The 19,544-nt window shown below is 32.2% G+C and overlaps 1 protein-coding gene across 1 annotated transcript; it reads right to left on the bottom strand.

Annotated features, from left to right (window-relative positions):
• Positions 1-567: 567 nt before the first annotated feature.
• LOC142325837 (uncharacterized) lies at positions 568-12,934 on the bottom strand. Its single transcript, XM_075367861.1, has 3 exons — positions 12,857-12,934; positions 10,392-10,580; positions 568-745 (listed from the first exon to the last, which is right to left on the bottom strand). The coding sequence occupies exons 1-3, from the start codon at positions 12,927-12,929 to the stop codon at positions 669-671; spliced, it is 339 nt and encodes a 112-aa protein (XP_075223976.1). The 5' UTR covers positions 12,930-12,934; the 3' UTR covers positions 568-668.
• Positions 12,935-19,544: the final 6,610 nt, after the last annotated feature.

Here is a 19,544-nt window from a genome sequence, read left to right as displayed (position 1 = left end):
TATATATGCAATCCTAAATGTTCTACGATTAAAGATGCATTAGCATTGAATATCAGTTGATTCATTGTTCTTATGTAAGGACAAAAGTTTTCATCCTCATAAAATTTTAATTGTTCAGGAATAAAATATGTTGATTTTGTTGCTCGCATGAATTTTTGTCAAGAAGTGCAGTGGTGAAAATGGTGGAGAAATGGTGATGAAAATTTATTCCACCATATGTTCATATTAGATGAAGCTCATTTGCATCTGAAAACCCACTTCAGTTAATGAAAAATCATTGCGTAGTTACTGATTCACCAACGCATTCTGTATAGATGTGTTTTTATGTTACAAACATAACTTACGATTCTTAAAAACACTAAGAATAGATTCTTACAATTCTAAACTAACTTTGAAACACTTTTTATAGTGATTTGTGTCTTTTAACCCTACCATGTTTGAAAATCAGTATTACCTTAGTAAGAAAACTATACATGCAATTTTTTTATTAAGGTATGTCAGACACAAATGATTATGACTCATATTTAATTACTTAAAAGATACTGTGTATGAAATAACAGCCATGAGAATAATTATTATACATACTTTATTGAACTTAAAGCATTGTATTCTTAAACACATATTAAACGCACCAGTGTAACATTTATTTTTATTTGTATTTATAACAATTAGTGGTCATCATGGTGAGGACCATACCATTCTTTTCTAATTTGCTTCCATCTCTTTTTATTTTCTTTTGAGTTCACTAGAAGAAAAATAATGAATATTGAAAAGAATTTTAAATTAAAATAAGAAAAAATAATAGGAATAATGATGTCAAATTTGAAAGACACAATCTTAATGTTACTGGTGCTTTCTGAGCTCATTCTATTAGCAAAAATAATAAAAAAAAAGTTTATGAGTCCAGAAATGCCCAGTTTACAGATTTTGCTATGATGCCTGTGCAAAGAATGAATTTCCAGAAACCCAAATTAGAAGTAAACTTAATGGTTTTTGATCTGAAAAATTGAATAGACAGGTTCAATAGCAATCTCCATTCATTTGCAATGTAAAAAAAGCTTTAAACAGCATTTAATTTTTAAATCTTTTAAATTTTCAGCTTTAAATTTTTAAAAATGCTGTTTAAAACCTTCAACAAGAACTTTTAAATGACTAGTAATTGCATAAAATCTTACTAAAAATTGTGGAGAATCTAATTCTGAGAAAATTTATGTAAAATAATCCAATAAAAAATTCAAGAAATTCCATTTTACAACACTTACTGGTTGAAAACTTTAATGTTAACTACAGAAAATTAAGTTAACATACAATTGATACAATGTTAAAATATCTGATTTTTTAAATATTTTTATTGAATTATCATAAATTTTTTATTACAATCAGTGGTTAATAATTAATTATTAATAAATCAATAAATTAATCGAACAAATGTGCTTTACCCTTGTAAGATCCAGTATTTCGTTAATTAAAATTTTAATTGGCTATAAACCTGAAACTGGTGAAACCACTTATGATAGGTCGTTGAAAAGCTCTCGGTGAGGGCTTATTACTGCATTTAAGAAAAAGTCCAAAATCCAAATATTTTTTAATTTTGAGTTTTTTCAGACACTTTTGGTTCAGTTGATTGTAATCAAAAGGGGAGGTGCACAACTAGATGTTACAACAGTCCTAAATACAAAATTTCAACATCTTATGGTTAATCATTTTTGTTTTTATGTTATATGAGATACATACGTATGTACAGATGTCACGCCAAAACTAATCAAAATGGATTCAAGGATGTTCAGAAAGGATATTTCCATTGAAATCTGAAATTTTTCACAACTCTGTTGTAGGACTTTCAAGTTACATGGCTTTTTTCTGATGCATAGCTCAAACACACAATTTAAAATACTTAATTTTATTTAAATATAACAGGTGTATGTCAGTAATGCATTAGTGCTTCTTGTGGTGAGAGGGGATACCTATTTATGCAGTACAGTTTATTTAGAGCATTTTTTGGGGTGGGAGGTGCGATTTTGTTAAGTTTTTTTATTTGTTAACCAAATGTGCAATGAAAAGTAAGAAAATATCTTATAAAAAGTATGCAAAATCTTGAGAAAGTGAGGGTGAACTTGATGTGCAGACTCCCTTCCACCTTTTCAGTTGAAAATTTTATTAATGGCATCAATGCTGGATATGTAGAAGTAATCTGATCAAATTTGGTCAAAATCAGTCCAGTAGTTCTGGAGATACAGGGTGCCCCATATAAAACGCAACCCAACCTTATATTGGTAGGTATTGGAAATAATAAAAAGGCATGTGTAAATGTAATTTTTATTATTACCATCCATTACCTTACATTTAGAGTAAATGTTGGAAGGGGCCGCCATCTTCTTGAATACAAGCTTCAATTCTGCATTGACAGCTTCGGACTGCATTGACTAGCCTCTATAATGATGGTTTCATCAATATCAGCATCATGGTAGGCAGAATCATCATGGTGAGTTTAAATAGTGTATGGAACCAGTTTGTTGTAGTGAACTGAGTGTTCCATTAACTCTTTTAGGTTTTGGAACTTTGCCATTAGGAAAACATCTGATATTCTGCAGCAGTAGTTGCATTTCCATCACACACCTCTAAGATAAAATAACAGTGGCATTGTTATGGTAAATAACAATGGCATTGCTGCAGTATGACACAAATTAAAACAAACACATGCATACTTAATTTAATTTCACAATTAACAATTTCAATAATTCACAACTGCTAACGCAGAACATGCAGTGCACTGATCAACAACCAGGTGATTTCTGTATTACAAACTTATGAAATCATACAATTTGACAGTGAATTTAAGAAACTGTACAACATTGTAACTGTATAACATCAAAAACTGTATAACTGTATAAACTACATAAACTCTAACATTAGTACTGACTGGTTTTAAAGATAAGAATGGTTTAAAGATAAAATTAAAATAAAGTTAATTTCATTTAATTTTTATCTTTATAACACTTTTTTGTAACATCATACTTTTTACATGCTTTGTACGTAATCCCTTAGTTATATATGTTAACTATATTAATAACAATGATTTAAGATTTAATAAAGATTTTAAATGGGGCATTAGATATTATAGAAAATATTAATAATTTGGCTAACTTGCAAATTTGCTGTCTTAAATATTTCTTTATTTTTTCCTTTGCTTGTAATACCACATTATACTTGCTATTTATATTTTTTTTAATTATTGCTTTATTTAGCTAATTGTTCTATGTGTTATTCCTGAAGACAATGTTTTTCTTTTTCAATATATTTAAGATATGCGACTCTTTCATGCTTTGGTGTTTATAATTCCCTGTGTGTACATTCCACTGTACACAGAAAATTGTTTTTCCTATAATAGCTATTTTCCAATTCATACCTTAATTTTAGTTTTCATATTTGCTTAATAGTATATTTTGTTTGCATTTATAACTTGAATTGTAAAATATCAGAATGTCATCTGGTAACTTATTGCATACTAAGTTACTATTTTGCTTACATATAGTTTGAAAAAATTTGGCTTGAGAAATAAAATAACAGTAATACAAAATTTTACTTTCATCTTGTTCATAGTTATCAGAATATTTATTTAGTATGAACTAATACACAGAAACATCATCATAAAATAATTGTGTGCTTTCAATGGCTCAGTTCATTGCATTAGGGATATTTTGAAAAATAAAGAAGAGGAAAAAAGGTTTGTGCAACAGTCATTAATCTCACTGCACCAGTCAGTGTATTTATGCTGAAGTATGTTTGTTACTATGTTTTCTGTTCAAGAAAAATCATGAAAGTCAATAATTTTAGTTCAACATTCTATGAAAAGGAACCACCTCATAAAAAAATTACAATGCCCGTTTGATCTATTCAAAGAAAAACAGATCTATTCTCAAACAGAAATTATTTAGAAGGCAACCAATAACAGAAAAACTGTTGAATGAATTAGATTATCAGCAATCAGAATTCTTAATAAATCCACCATTGCTTCTCATGTTATACATCTAATAGACAATTGGGTTTGCATAAAAAATAGCTACTATAAAAAATTAAACCATCTGATTTAGAAAAACAGTTTTAGAAAATATTGATAATTATTTTTAAATTATGCAATTCTTACAGATGAAGCTACTTTTCATGTTAATGGTTATGTTAATAGAAAATTCATGAATATGGGCATCTGAGAAAACACATGTAATTTTTGAAAAAGCAGATGAAAAAATACCTAAAGTTTAGTGTAGTTGAAAAAACCATTAGTGTCTTTCTTTGCAGAAGACAATAATAATGGATATGTTAAATGATTATTGCTTTCTCAACAGAATGAACTTGAAGATCTACATCAACTTATTTTCAAGAAGATTGTGCACCCTCCAGCAGTTTAATGAATTTGTTGGTCAGACTCTGACAGATGGGATAGGCCAACCTACCTATCTCCTTGCTTCCAAGAAGTCTGGAAGTTAACGAAGACCAGGGTCTTCGTTAACGGCCATGATAGCAGTGTCATCGGCGAACGTGGCGACTATGCAATCATCAAGGGCCGGAATGTCCGCAATGAATAATAATAATAATAATAAAGGGCCCAGCACAGAGCCCTGAGAGACACCCGACCCAATCTCAAAGAATCTTGAAAACTCGTAATTACATTTCACCTGAGCAAAACACGCTTTTCAGATAATTCCTGAAGACTAGGAAAGTTGTAGCTTTAACTTGTAGAGCAAGCCAGGTATCCATACCTTATTAAAGGCCTGTTGGATGTCTAAAAACTCCGCCGAGCAGAATTTTCGCTCCTCCAGTCCTCCACTGAAGACTCGGATTGTTCCATTGTGGAATGGCCACACCTGAACCCAAATTGGTGGTCCGGAATTATCCCCTTACTCTCCAACACTGGCCGAAGCCTGTACAATAGTAGCTTCTCAAACAATTTAGATAAGACCGGTAATAGGCTAATTGATCTGTAAGAAGAAACTTCCTGTGCAGGCTAGCCTGGTTTCAAACTCATCACCACCTGCGACACCTTCCATTCCGCTGGGAAGTAAGACGTCCGCAGGACAGCGTTAAACAGATTCCTAATGTGCTCGATGCCTTTAAGCAGTAGCATGACAAGCATTTTGTGCGTCACTAAGCCAAGGCCTTCCTCAGTCGTCTTCCTTGGTTAAGCAATTTCAGTTATCTTCTTTGCAGAGATCGGTCTAATCGGGAAGCTGATTGGAATCGGGCTCTCAAGGAAGTGGTTAACATCCACATCACCGAGACCCTCTTCATCGTGGGGTCGGAACGTTATCTCTAGGTGTGAAGCAAACAGATAGACCTTCTCTTTGTCAGTCCTCGCCCACGATCCAGTACGCCTCTGTAGGACGGGTAGTATTCCTGGGGATCTTGCAGTCCCTTAGTAGCCTTCCATAAGGAGCATCCGTTCCATTCAGGTGAGAAAAGATTTCCTATGTACTTCTTGAATGTCTCGTCCTTGATAGTCCTCAACAAACTCTTCATCCTCCGCGCCGTCTTATTAAGAAGAGTCCTGTCTTCTGGCCTTCTGAAACGCTGCCAATTCCGCCGAAGACGCAGTTGCGAGACAAGTAATTCTGTCACTTCCCTCGGACAGGTATTACCTTTAGCTAAATGCAAATCATCAGGTGTAGACCACCATGCTCCCTCCTGCATGACCGACGTCAAAAGGTACGTCGCGTAATCAATATCCCCATGGGTATCGAGTGGAAACGGGTCAGTCAGTTTTTCTTCGATCCAGTCCTGTTAAGAAACCCAATCTGTTCGTCTCCTACGAAAAATAGGCCTCCCCTTTCTCCTTAGCACCGTTGTGCTCAATGTAAGAAGTACGGGAGAGTGGAACAATTATATTCATAGTTGTTCACCAGAGTGCGCAGATGATATACCCGAGGTGACAAAAAAGTCAAGCAAATCTGGGATCTTCATCAGGTTTGTAGGCCCGTATGTGCTGGGATCCCGATACGACATCCAGGCACAGATTTTGGTCACACCTCCTCAGCGATCTTCCCCTGCTGGTTGTCAACCGGAAACCCCACAATGGGTCTTTCGTGTTCCTGTCTCCTCCGGCAATAAATCCAGAACCCAGAGTCGCAAAGTAATCGGAAAACAACTCGTTACAGTATGGCGCGAAGGACAGTACACCGCGTTCTTTCAAATTAACAAGTAAAAAAGGTGACGTAGATGCATTATCGCTAGGTAAAAAAATTATTGCACGACGTTGCACAATTAAAGAAAAAGGATTAAAAAAAGTAGAAAAATAAAAAAATGTCGGGAAAATATTTTTAAAAAATCGCATAACTGCATTAATGCTGGGTTAACTTATGTTAATGTTTTAATACGTAGTAATGAGTTCAAATTTTATTATTACATGCTTCTATAACATTCATTATGAAAGAAAAAGCTCATTTTTGAAGAATTCATCTTACGAAATGGTATAACTGAACTAATTTATATGCCATATAAACCTTCTTTACTACATTATTTTTTATTTAATTTAGTTTTAATTTATTTATTGAAAACATAGTAATTCCTGTAAATTACATAATAATATTAGATTTTTTATCTGTCTTGACAGCAGTACATTTTCAACTTTTTGTGATAATTATTTAGGTGTTTAATATAAAGAAATTCTGATGTTCTATATCAATAGAACATATTTAAAAAAAAAATTGCTATTTTGTCTCTTGATAAATGAAAGGAAATTTTTCTTCACAAAATACATTTTTTAACTAGATTATTATAGCATTCCAATAGTTTCATACTTTCAGGTACTTAAGTGGAAAGGGAAAAGAGTTAAGAAGGAAAATAGGATTTTTCCTGGAAAAGGTGAGAATCATGTGGTCTGTACAGTTACATCATGTAGAGTGCAACAACATTGTGTCTGGATCTCTATAGTTGTTTTATTGTGGCACATTGTGAAACGACTTTATTCTTCTCTAACAGACAACCAGAGATAAGTCACCAGTTTTAATGGAATTTCTTTCCTTTGCAATCCTGTTAAATCATAGAACTTTTTTCAAAACATATTTTGATGCTTAACAGAAATTTCATATCTTCACTTTAAGTAACATTATAACAATTTGAAACTTATGGAACATTGAAATAAAAAAAAAACAAAAAAATTATGGAACATTGAAATTGTATTATTGCAAAAAGAGTTCTTTTTAAATATGACTTTCAAATTTTTTTCCATTTCACATATTTTTCTACAGGTTCTCAAAAAAAAAAAAAGTAAATAAATTGAAACAACAAATAATAAGGTATATATGGCACTCATTTTGTCTATGGGGTTTGTGGAGGGGTATGGAAGGAAATACAGTACACTTTAATCATTCAATAAAATTTTACAATTTTTCTACAATGTAACAAGTATTACTGCATATAAAAAATCGTAAAAGCAATTTCTTTAAAGAATGTATTAAATTAAAAAAAAATCTTAATTGTGTACAAACACATGTAATTAAATTATTGCCGAATAGATATGATTTTGTAATTTGCCAGAAATTTCTGGACTGAGATTACCTTTATCAGAAGATTAATTTATTAATCTTAATGATTCATTGGCTGTGTATGTATTTATTTCAATCCAGAATACTTCCTGGATATTGTGTTGCTGAAAAGTTTTTATTTATTGTTCTTTTATGAAGTGTTACAGATGAGGTATTTATCAATATTCATCCAGTTTTACTACTATTATCAAACACCAGTGTTTGAAGACTTCTTAAGAAGGATTTACCAATTCATCTTTATAATATTCAAATAGTACAGGCACTAGATGATGGTGAGAGTTAATTGTTTGACTTATTCCTTATAATGTTTGAAATCTTATAATAAATAAAATATGTTTTTTCATAATATGCTAATGAATAACATTTCCACTTACATGTTTAAGTGAATAAAAATGTTCAGTATTGAATAAAAATAAACCCTAATAAAATGTATCTATAATCATTCCTAAGTACCAAAGTTACCATATACGTTTGATAATATTCTTTGGTATAATTAATTGAAAATAATTTAAGATAAATAATCTACCCATATTTTTTTGAGGACAATGATGGGAATGTTGTTGTACATTGTACAAGCGGACTGCATGTGGAGATGTGTTGCTGATGTATTCTGCTCAATCTCCTCATCTTGCAGTGCCACAACTACATGTATGCTGGCCTAGCCTATGGCATTATGAATAATTTTATTTTATTCATGTACTCATTTACTCTTATTGTTGAGTAATCTGTCAAGATTTTACTTCTAAATGTGTGTACTTGAACGTGTGGATTTGTGACAAGGTTACAACTTATACACTCGCAACTGAAAGAGTGAAGATATTTTGTCTTTTCAAATAGCAGAAAAACCAGATCCACCCAAACTGGATGGAGACTGCCAGACAGTTAATGAATGCTAACATTAAACGATTGTTTCCAGACCATGTTATTTTCAGATACAGCAGTATTCCTTTGCCCTAAAGATCACTGGATTTCATAATATGCAGTTTTTCTGACAGAGTATGAAGTTATTCAGTTTTCCAATCTCCACAGATTGTTGAACTAAAAGTAAACATTTGACAGAAGTTATCACAATCTGAATGTATTAATATCACAATATCACTTGAAAAATGTGAGATTCTGAACTGTGACCACTGTTAGGAAACAGCTTCAGGACTTAAAATGTTTAAAGGTGCATTTAAATACAATTAAATAAACTGCCAATTTGTACTAAAAGTTCTTTTTTAAATGTATAAGTCTGTTAGTATACAAGTATACAGATGAAATCAGTACTTCAATATAGATGTTTGAGGACCGTTTCTAAAACCATTCTCATAATTAATACTAGTCACAACCTAACTAGTAATAAAAGTTTTAACTTTCAATGTTTTTCAAAACTACAAAGAGTAAAATACTACCTTAGGGACTGCTACTACTATTTAATTTAACAAGTTATGCATGGGGTTCTATTTCTAAAATTTCTACTCTAGTAACTCTTGATTGTGATTTACTAGATAATATCTATGAGCACTTAGGATAGGTCTCAAATCCTTGAAAGTAATACTTTTTTTATATATTTTTGATCTTTGATTTTTATTTTTGGTTAAAATGTGGTCAGGTAAAGATGAAATGATTGTGCATTTTTGAATTTGTAAGTAGTTTACACTTTTATGGAACTACCATAAAAATTTAATGAAAGATGTAGGCTAAGTGGTCAAAAGCTTCTATTTATTAACTAACTTTTCAAGAACCTAATTGTGTAGAGAAAATATCAGAAATAGTGCATTAATAGAAGAATTACAGCTTTGAACAGCAGTTTATTGGTTTGTAAAAGGGCTCAATATCATATAATAGAGAAAATGCATGGTCCAAGTGTTACAGTTTTTAAACAACATTTACAGTACAAGAGCTGTGCAAAGCGTTATTATGCTGTCTTAGAACGTATATTTGAATTGATATTGATATTTTAAATTGAAGAGCTGTCCAGCAATTTTTTAACCTTGGGGTAGATGGTAATACAAATAGCTAATAAAAATAGATGGCCCAATTTGAGATGGTCTTTTTGATAAGACACAGGAAATCAGAACTGCAACAAATAGTTTTTTATTTCAATAATTGTATTTATTTGACATTACAATTTTGTTTGGTTTGTTTGGCTTGTAAATACTTCAAATGAAATTTATTTTTCATCTCTGTACTGTCCTTAACAGTTAATTTGCTTTACTTATGGAAAGTATAACATTTATTATACTCTTATGCTAAAAATAAATTTTATTTTTTTTAGAAATAATAATTAAGAGTAGTGAAAATTACATTTGTAACTTTTTAATGCATATATTATTCAATAAAACAGACCTTTGCATGTAAAAATCTTAGGACATTTCTCATCTTGCATAAAATTCTGTTACATATGCAAGTTTTTATTTTATTCTGTTACAGTACCTTTTTTTATTTTAATATTTGTTTACAAGATTTTTTAAAAATTGATACCATACTCTGGGGATATGTATGAAAGAAAGTTGATTAGCATCAACAGACTGCACTCTGTTCAAAACATTCTGTATTAATAACAATTTGTATGTATTGGACTTCTTCAGAAATGCCTTTGAAGTATCAGATTTTTGAGTTAGCATTAATCTTCTTCATTCTCTCTCTCTCTGCATGTGTGTGTGTGTGTGTGTGTGTGTGTGTGTGTGTGTGTGTGTGTGTGTGTGTGTGTGTGTGTGTGTGTGTATGTGTGCACATGCACACATGCGTGATCTTAGATTTCATGGAAATATTAGATTGTAAACAAAAAACTTTACAACTTTTTAAATTCATACGTACCTCAAAAAAATTAAACATAATTGTATATAATATATCTTAGCAAATACTTACCAGCTTTTGATAATTTCCTGTGAAATGGCATACACAATAAAGTAGCAATTAAATAGTATTTTACTGACCATCCGTTGCTAACATAGAATTTAAAAGGAAATGTCATTAATACTGCCGTATAAGTATAAGGATATATCATAGGTCTTCCAACTTTGTCTTCCCAGTAACTTCCCAAATTATAAAGATTTTCTTGAAAAAAAGACATTTTTTTAACAAATTTTATTTTTCATTAAAAAAGTAATAATATTAACTTTAATTTTTATAATTAATTTGGGGCACTACTTTGTTCCAATTGGACTTATCTCAGGGCTATTACACTTTCTTGTAAAAAAAAGTGCTCAAAACTATTACATATATTTAACTCATTACTTATAGTTAATTTTTTAATCAAAATGTTATTTCAGAACAATTCACTTATTTGAATTTTAATGAAAGAAGTTTAAACAAGGAAACAAAAGTATTAGTATATTGTTTAAAGTAATATTATATTATTAATAATAAAAATATTATTTATAGATAAATATTTAATATTTTAAAAATACTTTTCTTTTTACAAATTTTTCTTCAATCTTCTATACCGCAATAAGAAAATAAAAGTAATTTTCATGACATATCAAAGAAAAAATTTCAGACATTTGTGTAAAAAAATACTGAAATCAAGTATTTCAGTATATTCATTCAATTAAAATTTTTTGTAATTGAAAATAAGTAGTTGGCCAAAGATCTTAACATTTTTACATGCACAAAGTAATTGACCTATTTAAAAATACTTCACATTGTCAAGTAATTTAAATCATTAAAATATATAATATAATATATTACTATATAATGTAGTATTACATCAATATATTTAAGTTCAAACGTAAAATGATACCACAGAAACTTCCAAAACTTGCATAAGGAATACAGAAATTAAATTTTTGTACTGTAAGAAAAATGCCATGCCAGACTCGGATTTGAACCCAGAACCTCCAAATAAAAGTTACCATTCATTCATGGATATCAGCTAAATTTTTAACTATTATGTAGGCTGAACAACAAACTATTGTTAGCAAAAATAAAACCTACTATAAAATTAACTATAACTAAGAATCAAAGCTGAAGAGATGTCTATAATCTTCTAAGAATATATATCCAAAGATGTATTCTGTTTACTCTTGTTCAAGTGGTTCTCATTTCTTAATATCTGTTAGTATTAAGTATTTTCCTATTTATTTTTAAAGAAATCACCCACAACCCAGTAGAAGATATTGCCAAATTTCATTTTGCAGCCCCGTAATTGCCTCATCACCTACATGAATAGAATTAATACTTGTAAAATCCTATTTTATAATGTTGTGTGTTTATTTTAATTATTTGGTTGATGCATTAGTGGTCTAAGAAAGCTTTTCTGTAAATAAGTGTTTTGAGACACTATCCTAAACCTACTGCAATTGTTTAAAACACATACACATTTTTACATATAAAAATATTGTAAACAATATTAATATACTGATAACTAAAATGTTGAGTAATGTATGTATGATTTTATTCAAGGTTTTTTAACATAGAAGTTAAATTCTTAGCAAAGATTTTAGGTAATTATTTCATTACTAGAATAAGCACTTGACATACTATTCTGGTTCAGTGACTTGCACTTTTAAAATATCTAATCTAATCTGTAGTGAATAGTCCAGAATTCCCTATCAAAGTTGAATAACATTAGCATGGTTAAACAAAAGACATGATTATAGCATAACAGTTTCATGAAGAGTAACCCAGTGAATATGATTTCTATAAAAATGTGAAATTATTTTTTTTTTAAAGAAACCACTAAATTATAATATAAATTACTGCAGCTGAAAAAAATTTTTCTATAAAAACTATTCTTTTTAAGTTTTTTTTTTTAAAATTGTTTATCATTTTGTTTTCAGAAACTTATAAGAGCAGAAATTAAAAGTATACCATTATGTGGTAAATGATAAACATGATCGATAATCTAATATCAGAAAATAAGATATAAATTTTATGATTGATACAAAAGTTAATTCTTTCAACTAAATGTTTAATAGTTCACAGCCTCCATTATCATTATTTATTCTCTCGCAAGACAAATTATAGTTACCACCCCATTTTCTTTTTTTTTATGAATGAATTCTTGTTAGGTAGTCAGTCACCACTTCATTTACTCTTTCAATTAAATACTGGATTATTTATTTATTTCTTTTTTTATTTAAAACAGGGTAGGCCTAATCAGTAATGAGGGATGAATTTTTAGTGCGTGTGTAAAATACAAAGCCTGACTGGAATTCAAACATAGAATTATTAGAATAATATTACCCTAATATGTAATTAATAATAATGATTAGTCAGAATCTTATTATATTACTAAGGTATTTACAGTTGCAATAACAAACTGATTTGGTAGGGATGATAGTAAATTTAAAAAAATTTAGTTAACTGGCAATATTGGGAAGTATACTTACTGTATAAAAATGGAGTAAACCTTTTCAAATGAGGTGATACTGCACCAATAACTGTAGCCACTAATTTATTCATTTTGTATAACTGTAAATTATCAACAAATCAAAAATTCTATTTTCTATATGTATGAAAGATTAATTATTAGAATTACTAATTAACATTCAGTAACAATAGTTTTTGTTTTAATACATGTGATAAAAATCTCTTATTTATTTATATATTTTTCAGGCTGGGAGCAACACACAAAACCAAGTTTTTTCTTTTTTCTCTTTTTTTTATGAAAAGTTTTTAAATTATTCTATAATGCCATATTTTTTGTAGTAGTTTGTTCATTATTTGCAATTGATTTCAGAGTTGAATTTCTCATATGTATAAAAAAAATTACTGAAATACTTTATTTCTAAGCATTAATAAATAATAAAAGTAATTTATTTGCAGTATTAAAAACCAGTATGTAGATGGAGAAGATGAAAAAGTGTCATTATAATGAATTTTTTTTAATTGCTCAGTTTTTCTTGTATAGTATTATTCCTAAGTAGTATTAAAGTTATAATATACTTTTTAAGACTTCAAAAAAGGAAAAGGTTTTCTAAAACCATTTGTATTTTTTTACATAGAGGGTATATAGGCACAAATTTTATGTACCATAGACAGCTCTATTGTACAATGTACAACAATAATGCAGATGAAGTTCTGCTGATGGTATGGTGATAAGTTTTCAATCTATTTTCATAACTTGGTCAGTTAACTTACAGTGAAAAAAAAAATTATTCCCACACTTCAGAGAGCTATAATTCATAATTTTCTCTTTATTACAATGCAGGTTTCACATCTTTTGTTCCTTGTAAATCTCTTCTTTATAATACTGGTAACATTTAATAGGCCTATCCAAATTTTTATTGAAACTAAAATGATATTTAAAAAAATTTATATCAGATTAAAAATCTGCAATAAAAATAAAGTATGTGCTTCAAATCATCTTTATATTTTGACTTAATCAGGTCAAATTAAGAATAAATAAATTGTAAATAGCTTGTTTTTGATTAGAGCTAAATTTTTCAAGTTGAAAATTAGACTTACAAAGCATATTTTATTGTTTAATGCAAAAATTCTAATGAAGGGATTTTGCTCATTCGATGTTCTGAATATATTATATTAAATTATTAAAAAATGTTGATGTATATTTTGTTAATTATATTAATTTAAGTAGTTCAATAAAAAAACAAAAAAATCATTGAGATTAAAAGTTCAGATACTGGAACTAAACAAACAGTGGAATATTAAAGTTCAGTCCTGTTAAATTTGAATTATTGCTCTACAATAATTTTTCCATTTATCATCCCTGATGACTTTGTATTATAGGTTCAAAGAAATATATTTTATATAAAGATTTTCATAATTGAACACTTTTTTTTTAATAAAACAAATTTTTGTTTAAAAAATTTATTTTTACAAAAAATGTAACTCTTGTTAACTGTATTTATCTATTTCCTGGGTGGCACTGGTAATGTTTGTCTTCAATTCATACAGCATGTGTGGTCTGCTCTGACAAACAATTCCTTTTAAGGAAGCCCACAGAAAGGAAGTCTGGACTAGCCAGATCAAGGGATCTTGGCAGCCACACTCATTTATAAATAAATTTTGCACTGAAAAAATTCTGTAGGATCTCCTTAGTAGAGCAAGCTGTAAATTGGTGCTGTCTGTGTTTTTTGTTTTTTTTTTAGAGTGAAAAACAGTTCAGTGTTACCATCGCTTGAACATGATGTAAGTGTTTTAAAAACAAATATTAAAAATTCAGAATTAAAAACAATTAAAACTCATCTTAAAATGTAAACACATGCCAAGATCAAAATAAAAACCAACATCTCTCATGCTACAAATTTGATTAAGATAAAAAATTACCATCTGCTTTACAGCAAATGGCATAAATACAAGGATTATTTTTTTCAAGGTCCGATCGGCCACGAAATTAAAACCAAAGTGAAAATAAAAAATTTTTTATTTGTAACAAGTACTTACATAGTTACGCTATTTCTCTACATAGTCGCCACTTCGATTTAGACATCTGTCGTAGCGTGGTACCAACTTTTCAATACCCTCGTCGTAGAATGGAGCCACCTGTGTTTTCAGCCATGTTTCTACGCTCGTCTGCAGCTCGATGTCTGTGCCAAAATGTTGTCCTCCTAGCCAGCGTTTCACGTGAGCAAAGAGGTGAAAATCGGATGGAGCCAAGTCCGGGCTCTATGGTGGGTGATCAAACACTTCCCGACGAAAACGCTGCAGGAGCTTCTTTGTTACAGCTGCAGTGTGCGGCCGAGCATTGTCATGGAGAAAGACGATGCCTGATGACAACATTCCTCTCCGCTTATTCTGAATTGCTCTTCGTAGACGTTGAAGGGTCACGCAGTACGAGGCTGCAGTGATGGTCGTGCCATGTTCCATGAATTCCACCAAGAGAACTCCATTCCGGTCCTAGAACACAGTAGCCATACACTTTCTGTTGGAGAAGGTTTGCTTGAACTTCTTTGGTTTACTGGGAGAATGAGAATGCATTCACTGTTTGGACTGTTCTTTTGTTTCTTCAGTTTCGAAATGGACCCATGTCTCGTCCCCTGTGACAATTTTGTTCAAAAAATCTTCTCCTTCATTGCTACCGCAATGGAGGCGTCCATTCTCACTGTTTTGTGATGGTTGGACAGCATCTTGGGAACCCATCTCGCACACAGTTTGCGGTACTGAAGTCTCTCACTCACAACGGTGTAGAGAGCTGACTTTGAAATTTCAGGAAACGAATCACTCAATACAGAAATTGTGAACCGACGATTTTCTCGAATTGCCTCATCCACTCGCTCATCGGTTGACACTCGCTTCCTTCCCTGACCGCCTGCATCATGAATATCTGTACGTCCTGCACCATTGTCGTACTCTGCTGTCACTCATTGAAGTTTCACCCTACACATTACTTATTCATCGATGAATTTCAGCTGCATTACACCCCTCAGCCTGAGGAAATCGAATTACCTCACGCATTTATACTTGGCGGGAGATGCTATTGTTGTAGACATGTTTACGTCCTAGCTACGTGTTCAGAACTAAACGAAGTGACGCGGCGTGACTGAAAGCCATCTAGAGACGCTGCGCAAAATATATGCGCAACGGTTCATATGATTTTTGCGCCGGTTTTTATTTCGCGACCGATCGAACCTTGAAAAAAGATAACCCTCGTAGCTGAAACACAGTAAGTCAAATATTTGAATATAATTGCATGGCCCTAAGAAATCATAAAATAGAAGACAGCAACACTTCACTAATCCCCAGAATGGTTTGCTTGTTAGCCGCTAGTTTAAACTCACTGTTGTACGAGGTGTGTAAATAAAGTAATGAGACTGGTTCAGAAAAACTTTTTATTTAGAATCCAATTATACATGGTGTCCTCTATCACCTTTGAAATAGTTTCCTTGGGAAGTCACACAACGCTTCAAACGGTTTTCCCACTCTTCATAGCAGCGTTGGAATTCAGAAACCGGAATATCCTTCAGACGGTCGGTTACATTTTTTTAATGTTTTCTACTGTTCCAAAATGGTGTCCTTTACGGTGGTTTTTAAAACCGGGAACAGGAAAAAGTCGCAGGGACCAAGTCAGGTGAATAAGGTCGTTGAGGAACTACAGGAATTGACAAGGTGCATTGTCACGATGGAGCATCCAGTTGTCTTTGATGGCTGGTCTCACGTGGGCAACTCTTTTCCAAGAGTGTTTCAAGAATTTCTTGGCAAACATATTGATTTACAGTCTGTCCTGTAGGCAAAAACATTATGGACAATGCCATTACTATTGAAGAAACAAATTAATTAGCGCAGTTTTGATTTGCTCATTTTTACTTTTTTGGGACATGGTGAGTTTGAAGTATGCCACTCCTTGCTCTGGCTTTTTGTTTCTGGGTTGTACTCAAATATCCAAGATTCATCACCACTGATAAAATTATTTTTAGAAAACCAGGATCAGTTTCAATTCGCCCCTAGAAGTTCGCGGCAGACTTCCATCCTGTTGTTTTTCTGTTCAACACTGAGGTTTTTTAGGACCATTTTGCAAAAAAATTTCAGGTTCAATTCGTTTGTCAAAATTTGGTGGCCAGTGGTATGCTTCAAATTCAATTGTTCTGAAATCATTCTGACATTTAATCACCGGTCATACCGTATCAAGTCTGATTATTATCACAACATTGTCGTCACTTTAGTAAATGGTCTTCCAGAGCGTGGATCGTCAGCAAGTGATCCTGGCCATCTGAAAATGCTTTAAACCAGGTAAAAACTTGGGCTCCTGACAGAGCGTCATCTCCATACACCCTTTTCAATTTTGGAAAGGTTTCAGTAGCATTCTCACAGAGTTTAACACAAAACTTGATTGCACAAGGTTGCTCATAATTAGTATCACTCATTTTTGTAACGCACAACAAAAACTCGTTACACGAAAAGTTTGTTTACGTCTCACGTGGCAACAACAGACTAAAAATATTAATACCTAATATAAATCAGCTGTTCACATAACCATATGTTTAGTAGTAACTTTACAGTGTTGCCACTTTGGCTGTCAAGAAAAACTCGTTTCATTACTTTATTTACAAACCTCGTATTACGACTAACCATTTGCGAAATAACACACTGATTCTCACAAACAGGGTGTCTGGAGTATACGTCACTAATTGCCTATAAGGCACTCATGGAATCTGAGCAAACAAGAACATGTCAAAATTTAGGGCTAATCATATGTAAGGTTTTATTAATGGCATACAGTTCTGTGACGGAAATACAAATGATGCTGGAAACGTCAAACATGTATGTTTTGTTGTCAGCCACAAACAGCCGAATTAACATTTATAGAGCCGTCCCTATAAACTGTAACATCAGGATTCATGCTATTTCTAATATTATAAAATTCGTTTTGTACTATAACCGGATTTGTGTTCTTTTTATTATATTGACAAAAATCAAAGCAATAATTAACGAGACAAAGCTGCCAAGAGGGGATATAATATGGAGCAACATGTTTATACATAAACCAATGAAACTGATCAGGAATCTGGAAAAACCTGGTCAAAGAATATTTTACTGTAAAATTCAAAAATGTCGTATTGCACTATTCGGCAAGTGAGATAACATACTAAGCCTGATTATATCAATTCCAGAGGAAGTGTCACGGGCATTTTTTAACGCATACCTTAGCTCATTAGGAGAAAAGGGAATGCTTAACTCATTTTGCAAATTTCCGAAAATAAAAGGCACACTTTCTAGCGGAACTTTCTCAAACTCAGAACAAATCTAAACGAGCAACCAAACGTGTTTGCCATATCAATTTGCGCGTTAGCGAGAATGCTGTTGGTTACTAGCCCAATCAGCGTTGGAGACTGTCCTGATCCAATCATGGCCCGTACGTTTCTCCAAACAACCGATAACCGAGTGGTATTGACATAATTTAGCCATGATTTCCGCTAGCACATCGAAACCCTCGCATTGCGGTAGGCGCAGAGCATTTGTCATAAGCCTACGATTGAAATTATGCAACGTCCTCCTGCATTCATCGTTCCACCAAGGAACAGAAAGATGTCTAGGTTTGCCAGATTTAAGGGGATATATTCACTTGTACAACCGAGTATCAGGTGTGCAAATACGGATCGCGTCACCACTTTCATCGTATTGGCTAAACGAATTTTTGCACCCGATCCAGTCTGCCTTCCCACCTATCCATCTGCGTAGCTGACTCTGAGGTAAATCACTATCACCGACCGAGATAATAAACGGCCTGTGATCGCTTCAAAAAGGTGCCAGTGAAGACGTGGAAGTTGTGATGCTGAGCACGAAGATGAGACAGATTTGATGAAGATGATACAATCGTGCACGATCCATCGTTCAATAAAAAGAGATCTAAGTTCTGCCTCGGTTGATCAACTATCCTTTCCCAAGAAGAATATGACGATAAGCCCCAGTTAGGGTGGCGAGTGTTGAAATCGCAAATTAGGCAGGGTACAGGAATTTAAGAAATCAGACTGGACAGATCATCCTCACTGATATCAAAATTAGGAGGAAGGTATAAGTTTCAGGTATTCATTTTAAATGCGACATTATCTTCACTGAGACTGCAGGGATGTTTGTAGGCAGTGGTATCTGAATGGCTAACACTACTTTAAAATATCAGTCACACCTTCTCGTTCTCTGCCCACAGTTTGATGATCGCACCTTTTACAAATGTATCCGCAAAAGGACACATCATCTTGGGAACGGAGGTGAGTCTCCTGCAGACACAGTAATAAAGGATTTACTTCCTTTAGTAGGATTTCAATATCCTCAAGGCGAGAACGAAGACGGCAAACAGTCCAGTGAACAATATTTGTAGCCATAGGTAATTATTTTTCGTATAACACATAAAAACTCTGCATGTAATCATTTATCAAATACTATCCGGTGTTTCTTTTTTCATTTTAATACCTTTACAAAATGCTATGCTTCTTCGGGCACTTCCTCTGCCACCAATCTCAAGATGGTGGAGGGGACTTGAAAGCCTGGGGGATGGAGATGTCATTTCAGACGATGATGTTTTTATTTGATCCCTTCACAGGGATCTTAGTTGTTTGCTGCGCAATTGGTGGATTAGCAACTTTAGTCATTGATGTAACGACTGATGTGAATTTAAATAAA

The sequence above is a fragment of the Lycorma delicatula genome, chromosome 5, assembly GCF_047948215.1.
Source record: "Lycorma delicatula isolate Av1 chromosome 5, ASM4794821v1, whole genome shotgun sequence".
NCBI lineage: Eukaryota > Metazoa > Arthropoda > Insecta > Hemiptera > Fulgoridae > Lycorma > Lycorma delicatula.
Note: the sequence above shows the minus strand (reverse complement) of the source record. Positions and strands in the feature narration are given on the sequence as shown.